At 43.3% G+C, this 11,382-nt stretch overlaps 1 protein-coding gene across 1 annotated transcript; it reads left to right on the forward strand.

Moving 5' to 3' along the window:
- The first annotated feature begins 732 nt into the window (after positions 1–732).
- On the forward strand, positions 733–2,708 carry LOC112107431 (histidine protein methyltransferase 1 homolog). The gene has a single exon (XM_024201126.2). It carries the CDS (start codon positions 1,563–1,565, stop codon positions 2,652–2,654), a length of 1,092 nt encoding a protein of 363 aa, XP_024056894.1. The 5' UTR covers positions 733–1,562; the 3' UTR covers positions 2,655–2,708.
- The last annotated feature ends 8,674 nt before the right edge of the window (positions 2,709–11,382 follow it).

The raw sequence follows: 11,382 nt of genomic DNA on the forward strand, positions 1-11,382 counted from the left end.
CAGGGACAGATTTGTTCTGGGGAAACAGCAGATAGAGCACGGGAGTGGGCACCAGGAGACATGGCATCTATTCCCAGCTGTGCCATTGGCCTGTTGAGTGTCTTTGGGCAAGTCACTCCCCTGCTCTCTCTGCCTCTTTTCCCCTCTCATCCTGTGTCTGGTCTCTTTAGAGATTGCAAATTCTTCAGGACAAATGGTATCTTGCTCTACATGTACAGTGCCCGGCACAATGGGGCCCTGATCTTAGACTCTAGAGGCTACTGTAGCACAAATAGTAATGTGAGAAGAACAAATCCCTGGCCCCAATCCTGCAAACATTTATGCATGTGCTGAACTCTGCTCACAAGATTGTGGGACTCCATTCAAGACAAGAACCTCCCAAAGCAGTGGGATTGCTCACAGGAGTAAGGTTAAGCATGGGGTGAAATGTGTGCAGAATTAGTGCAGCTGTAGGCTAGGGCGACCAGACAGCAAGTGTGAAAAATCGGGACAGGGGGTGAGGAGTAATAGAAGCCTATATGAGAAAAAGACCCCAAAATCGGGACTGTCCCTATAAAATCGGGACATCTGGTCACCCTACTGCAGGCGGTGCAAGTGGAGAACTAGAGTAGTGCCAGTCTGTGTGGTTGGATCTAGTTTTCAAACTAGATGGATATGAATATGAGCCATAATATTATTTAGATATTAGAATTTTTATTCAAATTGGAAATTCTCATTTCTGGCACAGTTTCCAACTGATGGTGTCACTTTTATTTTAAAGTGAGGACAAAACCAAACATATAATACCAAGTGAGAATCAGATGCCCTGAAAAAGAACAGGAGAAACCCTGGCATAGTCGTTCAAAATAGAGCAAGTAGAATGCAGAGCAATAATCTTTTAATTTACAGACGAGAATGAGACCACAGTCTGAAATTTGGAACAATCACATTTTCTTGTCGGACAATCAAATTTGAACTTTTAGTTTCCTGTAGGCAAGCGATTTATATCTTCTTGAACTTGTCGGTGTGCTTTGCAAGGAGGAAGGCTGTGACTAAAGCACAAGATTAAATTATTCAGGAGACCAGACTTTACTCAACTCTGCCATTCACTTCCTGCATTACCTTTCACAAATCCCTTAATTGTCTTTTGTTTTCTCCTCTGTGAAATGGGAATAGTAATAATTGCTTACCTCAAAGGGATGTTACAAGGTGGCATTAGATAATATTTGTAACTTATGTTGTCCTTTGGATAGATACAAGCGCAAAGTATTTATCTTTCAATTTAATGAAATGTGATATTTGACATATATTCTCTTTTTATAGAATTCAACAGATGAATTTGCAGAGAAAGTGGACATTATACCTGCAAAGTAGAGGCTTTCATAGTGATAACTAATGTAAAGATCTTTGCAGACAGCTTTTAACTATGGCAGAGCAACCTTACAGCCAGGGAGCAAGTTCTTATCTGCACAAGCCATAGAAGAAAAATCACATTTATATTAACAGTTTCATTGGATGAGTGTCTGCCCTATTGTAACTTTGGATATAAGCTGTGATTTATTTTTTTCGTACTTCATAGGAAAATGGCTTTTCAGTTTAACTTCTCTATTGAAGAGAAAGCAGGAAATGAACTCGAGACTCTTGGTGATACAGCCTTGCAGCTGGAATCTGCACAGGCTTCTTTGAACCCAGGCGGATCTACAGAAAAGAGCAAAGAAATTTCATCAGAAGAAAACGTTGTGCACAAGGAGTCTCTGTGTGCACATGAGGCAACACCCAAAACTTCAGATCCAGTAGCAAACTGTAGCCCGGTCCAGGTGCTGCCAAAGAAACGAGCCAGCTTTAAAGTTGCCAAAGAGCATAATATTCCTGAAGATTTCAGCAAAGTGTTAGAAAATAAAGTTATGGAAGCTGTACAGGGCCTATACTATGTAAATATTTCTGTGGTGGAAATGACCCTTTCAAATGACTCCCATGAAGAAGACATAGTGTCTAAAAGTATTTCTTCTCACTCTGATCTTATCACAGGCATCTATGAAGGGGGGCTGAAAATATGGGAATGCACTTTTGATCTCATGGATTATTTGTCAGAGGCTGAAATGCAGTTTATCAACAAGACAGTCTTGGATCTTGGTTGTGGGGCTGGGCTGCTGGGAATACTTGCATTAAAGAGAAAAGCTAAAAAAGTCCACTTTCAGGACTATAACCACACTGTGATTGATGAAATAACCTTGCCTAATGTAGTGGCTAACTGTACTGATGGTGGTGGTGATGGCGGAATTAGTGAACCTCCTTCAAAGAAGCACAAGAAAGCAGACTTCATACCAGCTCTAATGTCTAAGTGCAGATTTTTTTCTGGAGAATGGGCTGAGTTTAGCCAACTCCTGTTAAGTGGCAACAAACCCTTTTCAAAGTATGATCTTATTCTCACATCCGAGACCATCTACAATCCTGACTATTACAGTGCTTTGCATGATACGATTTCTAAACTGTTGGATAAAAATGGCCGCGTGTATTTGGCTAGCAAAGCACATTATTTTGGGGTGGGAGGTGGTGTGCATATCTTTGAGAAATTCATTGAAGAGAGGAATGTGTTCAGGACTAGAACTGTCAAAGTTATCGATGAAGGACTGACACGGTACATTATTGAAATGGCCTTTAAGATTTCCAGTTAATCCACTCATTCCCCATTGTGCCTGTTAAATATCTTAATAAAGATGTGATTTATAGCCAGATGTCCCTCTGCCTTTTTATCTGTTGAGTTGTTCTGAAATGTCTTATAGGTCAGGTTGCTTTTTCCTTCTTTGTGTGAGTGGGAGAAAAAGGTGAAGAATTAATTTTCACTATATAATTGTATATATTTGCTTTTTTCATATGAGTTTTTATAAGTATTGTCAGAAGGTGCCAACTTGACAAGGCGAGGCACTCTTAAATTCTCTGTCATAAAACAGATATAACAGAGAAAGCAGCAGTGCAACTTGCTTTGTCCATCTACCTCCTCTCTACTCTACAGAGACCACCTCTACAGGTAAGAGAACTCGGCTTCCATTCCAATTCAATTCTTGGCCTGTCTGCTGAGGCTGCCCAACAAGGGTGGTGGTTAATACTCTGGTTGTGGCAGTGACACTGGTCCACTAAGGACTGGACTGAAACCAATTCATTTAATGTAGGCCACTGAAGGGTCATCAGATGGTAATTGCTAGCAATCAACCCTCACCTGGGCTTGATTTAAAAGTTGTAAATATCCTACCCAAACTACAAACTTACATCCTATCTACCTAAAAGTCTCTAGCGTGGTCTTCACATTCTGTCCTAAGCTGTAGTGTAATCTTGTGCAGTGTTAAATTGAATCAACTGAATACACCAGAGGTGCCTGTATTCAGTGGTGGATCAAGCATTTCCTGTGTTAATTTAACCAAACAATTTGGATCTAAAGGTGGGGAATATTTGAGGAGGGGGGAAAGATATAGTAAGAGGGGTAGTAATTCCATGCTCTAATAACAATATAGCGGTAGGGATATATTACCGAGCACCTGACCAGAATGATGATAGTGACTGTGAAATGCTCAGTGAGATTAGAGAGGCTATTAAAATAAAAAACTCAATAATAATAATGGGGGATTTCAATTATCCCCATATTGACTGGGTACATGTCACCTCAGGATGGGATACAGAGATAAAGTTTCTTGACACCCCTTAAATGACTGCTTCTTGGAGCAGCTGGTCCTGGAACCCACCAGAGGAGAGGCAATTCTTGATTTAGTCCTAAATGGAGCACAGGATCTGGTCCAGGAGGTGAATATAGCTGGACCGCTTGGTAATAGTGACCATAATATAGTTAAATTTAATATCCCTGTGACAGGAAAAACACCACAGCGGCCCAACACTGTAGCATTTAATTTCAGAAAGGGGCACTACACAAAAATGAGGAGGTTAGTTAAACAGAAATTAAAGGGTACAGTGCCAAAAGTGAAATCTCTGCAAGCTGCGTGGAAACTTTTTAAAGACACCATAATAGAGGCTCAACTTAAATGTATACCCCAAATTAAAAAACACAGTAAGAGAACAGACAAAGTAAAAGAAGCAGTTAGAGGCAAAAGGGCATCCTTTAAAAAGTGGAAGTTAAATCCTAGTGAGGAAAATAGAAAGGAGCATAAACACTGGCAAATGAAGTATAAAAATGGCAAATAGGAAGGCCAAAAAAGAATTTGAGGAACAGTTAGCCAAAGACTCAAAGAGCACTTTTTTTTTTAAGTACATCAGAAGCAGGAAGCCTGCTAAACAACCAGTGGGGCCACTGGACGATCAAGGTGCTAAAGGAGCACTCAAGGACGATAAGGCCATTGCGGAGAAACTAAATTAATTCTTTGCATCAGTCTTCCTGGCTGAGGATGTGAGGGAGATTCCCAAACCTGAGCCATTCTTTTTAGGTGACAGATCTGAGGAACTGTCCCAGATTGAGGTATCATTAGAGGAGGTTTTGTCAGCCTGACTTCAGTACCGGGCAAACTGGTTGAAACTATAATAAAGAACAATATTGTCAGACATACAGATGAACATAATTTGTTGAGGAAGAGTCAACATGGTTTTAGTAAAGGGAAATCATGCCTCATCAATCTACTAGAATTCTTTGAGGGGGTCAACAAGCATGTGGACCAAGGGGATCCAGTGGATATAGTGTACTTAGATTTTCAGAAAGCCTTTGACAAGGTCCCTCACCAAAGGCTCTTACGCAAAGTAAGCTGCCACTGGATAAAAGGTAAGGTGCTGTCATGGATTGGTAACTGGTTAAAAGATAGGAAACAAAGGGTAGGTATAAATGGTCGGTTTTCAGAATGGAGAGAGGTAAATAGTGGTGTCCCCCAGGTGTGTGTTCTGGGACCAGTACTATTCAACATATTCATAAATGATCTGGAAAAACGGGTAAACAGTGAGGTGGCAAAATTTGCAGATGATACAATATGACTAAAGATAGTTAAGACCCAGGCAGATTGTGAAGAGCTATAAAAGGCTCTCTTAAAACTGGGTGACTGGGCAACAAAATGGCAGATGAAATTTAATGTTGATAAATGCAAAGTAATGAACATTGGAAAGCATAATCCCAACTATACATATAGAATGATGGGGTCTAAATTAGCTGTTACCAGTCAAGAAAGAGAGCTTGAAGTCATTGTGGATAGTTCTCTGAAAACATCCACTCAGTGTGCAGCAGCAGTCAAAAAAGCAAACAGAATGCTGGGAATAATTAAGAAAGGGATAGATAATAGGACAGAAAATACCATGTTGCCTCTATATAAATCCATGGTACACCCACAGCTTGAATACTGTGTGCAGATGTGGTCGCCCCATCTCAAAAAAGATATATTGGAATTGGAAAAGGTTCAGAAATGGGCAACAAAAATGATTAAGGGTATGGACCGGCTTCCGTCTGAGGAGAGATTAATAAGACTGGGACTTTTCAGCTTGGAAAAGAGTGGGCTAAGGGGAGATATGATTGAGGTCTATAAAATCATGACTGGTGTAGAGAAAGTAGATAAGGAAGTGTTGTTTACTACTTCTCATAACACAAGAACTAGGGGTCACCAAATGAAATTAATAGGCAGCAGGTTTAAAACAAATAAAAGGAAGTATTTCTTCACACAACGCACAATCAACCTGTGGAACTCCTTGCCAGAGGATGTTGTGAAGGTCAAGACCATAACAGGGTTCAAAAAAGAACTAGATAAATGAATGGAGGCTAGGTCCATCAATGACTATTAGCCAGGATGAGCAGGAATGGTGTCCCTAGCGTCTGTTTGCCAGAAGCTGGGAATGAGCGATGGGGGTGGATCACTTGATGATTACCTGTTCTATTCATTCTCTCTGGGGCACCTGACACTGGCCACTGTCGGAAGACAGGATACTGGGCTAGATGGACCTTGGGTCTGACTCAGTGGGGCCGTTCTTATGTTCTTATATATGTCTCTATGACTTGCAGTAAATTGTTTTTTCCAATTTGTCGCACTACATAGTGATTAATGTATTTTATCCATGTTACTCAAGCCTATAAAAGTTGGGTGCAGGATCCATAATGCTGTCATTTTGACGACATCACTATTCAGATAAAGGGCAGGAAACCCTTTAAGTTGATGACTTTTTATCCAACAAAAATAGCTTTCATAACAGCTTGCAATTTTTTTATATCAATCATATGAACAGGCAGTCCTGGAATGGTGTTTGAGACATTGCTAAAATTGTCCATATGATGAAAGAGAAGGAGAAACCAGAAACACAAATCTTGGCTGTATCTTGTGCTCCAGAATATAAGCTTATATTTAAAAAAAAAAAAAAAGCACTTTTTACCTCTTCTTCAAGTCATAAGGGCTAGTATGTCTGCCTGAGATTGCAGGCAGCCTGAAAAACTGCTTTTAAATGCCCCACTTCATTTTAAGGGGTAGTAACTCTGAAGCTTAATGATAACACTTAGTTTATAATCAAGGCCCTTCATTTTTGGTATTTGCAAAAAATTCTCTCTGAAAAATTCCCAGGGTTTTGACAAAGTCAGTATTTGGGTTTTATCAATTTTACTGTTTTAGCTTGGACCCAGGAATTTTTTACAGGGGAAGTGGATGGGACTGCACTGAAAGGCTGGGGCCAGAAGAGGCTCTGTGTGGCGGGGGGGCCAGTTCTCATGGGGTGCAGCGCTTCTGCTCCGTGGAGGCCTGTTACTGCAGTGGTTGGGCTATCTGAGCTCCCTGCCCATCTCGCTCCCCCATTGCACCGAAGAAGCGGACACGGTCTGAAAGGCCGGTGTTAGGAGGGGACCAGAAGACTGCACTGAGTACTGGCCCGCTCTGGACAGAGCCCCTCCTGACCCTGGCCCTTCAGCAGGGCCCCATCTGCTTCCCCTGGCTGACAGGCAGGGGTCAGGAGGAGAGTGGAAGGCTGCATCTTCTGATTACTGGTGGAGTCAGGAGGGGACTCTGGCTGGCAAGTGAAGCAAATAGGGCTCTGGGGCCACGCTGAAGGCTTAGGATCGGGAGGGGGCTCTGTCTGGCAGGGGGTCCAGTACTCATGGAGTGGAGCTTTCAGCTTCCCTGGCCCTTCATCCTGGCACCATCTTCCTCTTCACAGTGAGGGAGGAAGACAGGCAGGGGTCCAGGTCCGTGCTGCTGAGACCACCTGCCCCCTGCATACTGTGGGTACCGAGCACCCCTCTCCCACCACCCGCTGCCCTTCATTTTCAGCTTTTACCCATTTTTCACTGTTTTTTAAATTTTGAATAAACACTGATAAATTCCTGGCAAATTAAAACAAAAAACTGAAAACGAAGAGCCCTATGTATAATGTTGATATTTACACTACTGGCCAAAGCATAGAAGGGTGATTACGTTATAAAATCTGCCCAATCTACTTTTAATGGCAACTCATTTGGGCATAAAGGGAGGGAGGCTGTGGACAAAGGGTGGCAGAGCATTGCTACTGTTTTCCAATTTGAGTCTCAAGACAGTGGGAACTGGTTGTGTGCAATAATGACCAGTGTGTGTGTCTCACTTTACTATTGCCTCAGGGAGTGAAAAGTCTTTAAGAGCTAAGGGAGTGTAATCCATTTGCACTGGGAGCACAATACGCAAGAAAGAGAATCCTAGATGTGTTCTGTTGATGAAAAGGTGCTTATAACCATCTACTACTTTATCATATCCTTCTGCAAGGAACTTTTTTCCATAATGGAAGAGTTGCCTAATTCCTCCCACTCGTGTCCCCAAAACTATTTAAGAAGACTTCTTTTAGAAAAAAATTAATATATATAAAAGAAAGCTACCCTCCAGCGACAATAAGCCATGGCAGCCTAGTTCTTAGGTTTCTAGTGCAATGCTCAGATAGTTGAATGCATTCAGCCTTTGAACTTGTGCCTTGCAATACACACAAGGTATTTACTAATAGCCAATTACTGCAGACCTTGAGCTGGCTTACTGCTGTATTCTCCCACATTTTAAATGTCACTAGTCATGCAATGTAGCTTTCCTCACATCCTTTTGAGAATATACTTCACTATCAGAACCCACTGTTTTTTTCCCCTGATGTTCAGCATGAATTTTCCTGTGCTTAATTTCCTCACTTTATTCTTAGCTACAGCTTCTTGGAACATCCTTGAGGTTTTTATATATCAGACCTTTTAAGGCTTTATACTTGGAGGTTTTATTAGTGCTATACCACAGGCTGTAGAAGCAACTACAAAACAGGAGAATTGACATAGTATAATTAATTTCCCCTTTCCATATCATGGCCCAAAAGTAGATAAAGAAAATAATCCATTTAGGTCATTTGTTTGAGATGAAACCAGCAAAAACAACTCTGGAGCTTCTAAATTCCCCATTCACTTTCCTTATGTTTTATTTTCCGTGATCCTACTCCTGCTAAAGTCAGCAGCAACAGTCACGTACTTCAAGGGTGATGGATTTGGCCACTGGTTTTGGAGGTTGGTAAGTCTGAGGTTTGAAGATGGGTATTGTCAAGGCTGATTCCCCACTCTGGCACTTCGAGTGCAGAAGGTGGGGCCCAAAAGGATTCTAAAAATTAATACTGGCCTCTCCAGGCTTGTATTAAACTCCCAGGGTTACAGCTTTTCTCTGTCCTTGGATGGGTCATTCCATGCTACCGTCCAAGCTTCCTTGAGGCATTTATCCGCTTCCTGCTCTGCCTGGAACTGCTCCCTTGATACTGGAGACTTTAGTTCCTTGCTGGGTTGTGGACTTGGGCTCGGTCCCCATGGAAGCAATGCAGGTGATGGGGGTGTCTCTGTCTATTGTGAACTGCTCTTCTCTGGTGCACTAGGTTGTATTTCATGCTCCGGTTGATTTTTTTGCACCAGTTTAGCTGCTGCTGGAGGTGCAGGCTCTGTGGTGCCCTTTGGTGCTGGCTCCCCTGACTTTGGTGGGGTTGCAAGCACAGGCTCTGGTGCTGACTGCTCCGCCAGTTCCGATCCTTGGACTGGTTCTGGCTGGGTTCCAGGAACTGGATTTACAACTGCTGCCATAGACTTTGGTCTGGGGTCTGGTTCCTCCACCTCTGGCTGGGTCCCCAGGCCTGTGGTATCAGGGGACACAGACTGGGTTCTTCTAGGAGGCTCAGGAATGGAGTTAGGTGTGGAGGCCTGATTAGCCTGGCTGTGGGTGACCATCCCCACCCTTTTAGTTAGCCTCACATGATTGGCTAAGTCTTCTCCCAGTAGCATGGGAATAGGATAATCATCATAGACTGCAAAAGTCCATATTCCTGACCAGCCCTTGTTCTGGACAGGCAACTTGGCTGTAGGCAAGTTAAAAACGTTGGCCTTAAAGGGTTGCACCGTCACTTGGGCTCTGGATCGATGAATTTGGGGTTCACTAGGGATTGCTGGATAGCTGACACCTGTGCTGTGCTCCAGTGTCTCTCCATGCAGTAATCTTCCTCCCACTGACACACACAGTTTCCCTTCGCTCTGGGGGTATTTGTGAGACATCTGGGCCTGAAGGCTCTCGGTGGGACACCAGGGGTGATGAGTTGCAGTCTGGTGCTCTTGGGGCAGTTGGCCTTCACATGTCCCAGGTTGTTACATTTAAAGCATCGCCCAGCTGACTGGGTGGCTGGAGAGTAGGGTTGTAGGACGAGAGGGCATCTGGGGTTTCCCTGGCTGTGTGGAGGGCTTCCCCTTGTGAGGTGGGGCGTTGGGCTGACTCCGATGGTGGGGTGTTGTCTTGCGTTGCCCTGTCTGGTATCCACAGCAACTGCTACTAGCTTTCTTCTTCTCCGCCACTGTGACGGGTTGGATCACAGAACCCCCCTTGGGAGCTGCCAACTGATGTGCCAAGACTACCTCTGCTCCTGTTTTCCCTGCCAGTTCAGGACTCCAGCACCCTGTCTTGCTGAGCCAGACGCTCCTGTCTGCTCCAACAAAGACCCAGGGTCTGAATTACTTGCCCCAAAGCTGCAGGTTTACCTGAAAACAGCTCACAGAAGTGTGCTTGTCTTTAGCACTCAGATGCCCAACTCCCAATGGGGTCTAAACCCAAATAAATCCGTTTTACCCTGTATAAAGCTTATGCGGGGTAAACTCATAAATTGTTCGCCCTCTATAACACTGATAGAGAGATATGCACAATTGTTTGCTCCCCCAGGTATTAATACATACTCTGAGTTAATTAATAAGTAAAAAGTGATTTCATTAAATACAGAAAGTAGGATTTAAGTGGTTCCAAGTAGTAACAGACAGAACAAAAAAGTAAGTCACCAAGCAAAATAAAATAAAATGCGCAAGTCTATGTCTAATCAAACTGAATACAGATAAGATCCTCACCAGTTCCAGAATGCTCCCTTTTACAGACTAATCTCCTTTTAGCCTGGGTCCAGCAATCACTCACACCCCTTTGTTCCAGTTTCTTCCAAGTATCCTGGGGGGTGGAGAGGCTCCCTCTTTAGCCAGCTGAAGACAAAATGGAGGGGTCTCCCACGGATTTAAATAGACTTTCTCTTGTGGGTGGAGACCCCCCTCCTCACTCCTATGCAAAGTCCATCTCCAAGATGGAGTTCTGGAGTCACCTGGGCAAGTCACATGTCCATGCATGACTCACAGTCTTTAGAGGCAGAAGCCATTGTCCACGTGGTATCTTGTATGTCTCCAGGAAGACTTCTTAGCTGGATTGGAGCATTCCAAGATGCATGGTTCCCCAAGTGCTTCCTGATCGGGTACTTAGCCTTGCAAATTCCTTCCTAAAGAAGCTGACCAAATGCCTCACAAAGCTTACTTAGAAATCAAGCAAGTATACAGCCAATATTCTTAACCTCAAGTACAAAATGATATATGTGTACAAATAGGATGAATAGATATAGTAGACCATAACCTTTACAGAGATATGTTACATGGCACAGGCAGCACAAATCATATTCCAGTTATGTCATATTCCCATAAAGCCTTATGGGAGGTACCGTCACAGCCACCTCCACACATTTGGCTCCGATCTTCCCCGCCTCAATTACAGTTTTGGGCTTCCAATCTAGGAAGTACCTTTCTATTTCCTCAGGAACACCCTCTAAAAACTGCTCCATTTGTATTAGGACAGACAGATCTTCCAGAGACTTAACATTTGCTCCTGATATCCAGGCATCCCAATTTTTTACAATGTGGTAGGCATGTTGGGAAAATGCCATGTCTGGTTTCCACCTTAGGGCTCTGAACCGCCGACGGGCATGCTCGGGAGTTAGCCCCATCCTAATTCTGGTCTTTTGTTTAAAAAGTTCATACTCGTTCATGTGTTCTTTAGGCATTTCAGCTACCACCTTTGCTAAGGGTCCACTGACTTGTGGCCTCAGCTCCACCATATACTGGTCTGGAGGGGATTTTCTTGGAATGGGGAGCAGTACCTGGAGAAGGACTGTTATGGCTAC

This window comes from Terrapene carolina, unplaced genomic scaffold (genome assembly GCF_002925995.2).
Source record: "Terrapene carolina triunguis isolate 2854851 unplaced genomic scaffold, T_m_triunguis-2.0 Scaffold210, whole genome shotgun sequence".
NCBI classification, from domain to species: Eukaryota; Metazoa; Chordata; order Testudines; family Emydidae; genus Terrapene; species Terrapene triunguis.

Excerpts from the sequence above, each read along its gene's own strand:
- LOC112107431 (XM_024201126.2), top strand. The coding sequence starts at position 1,563 with ATGGCTTTTCAGTTTAACTTCTCTATTGAAGAGAAAGCAGGAAATGAA.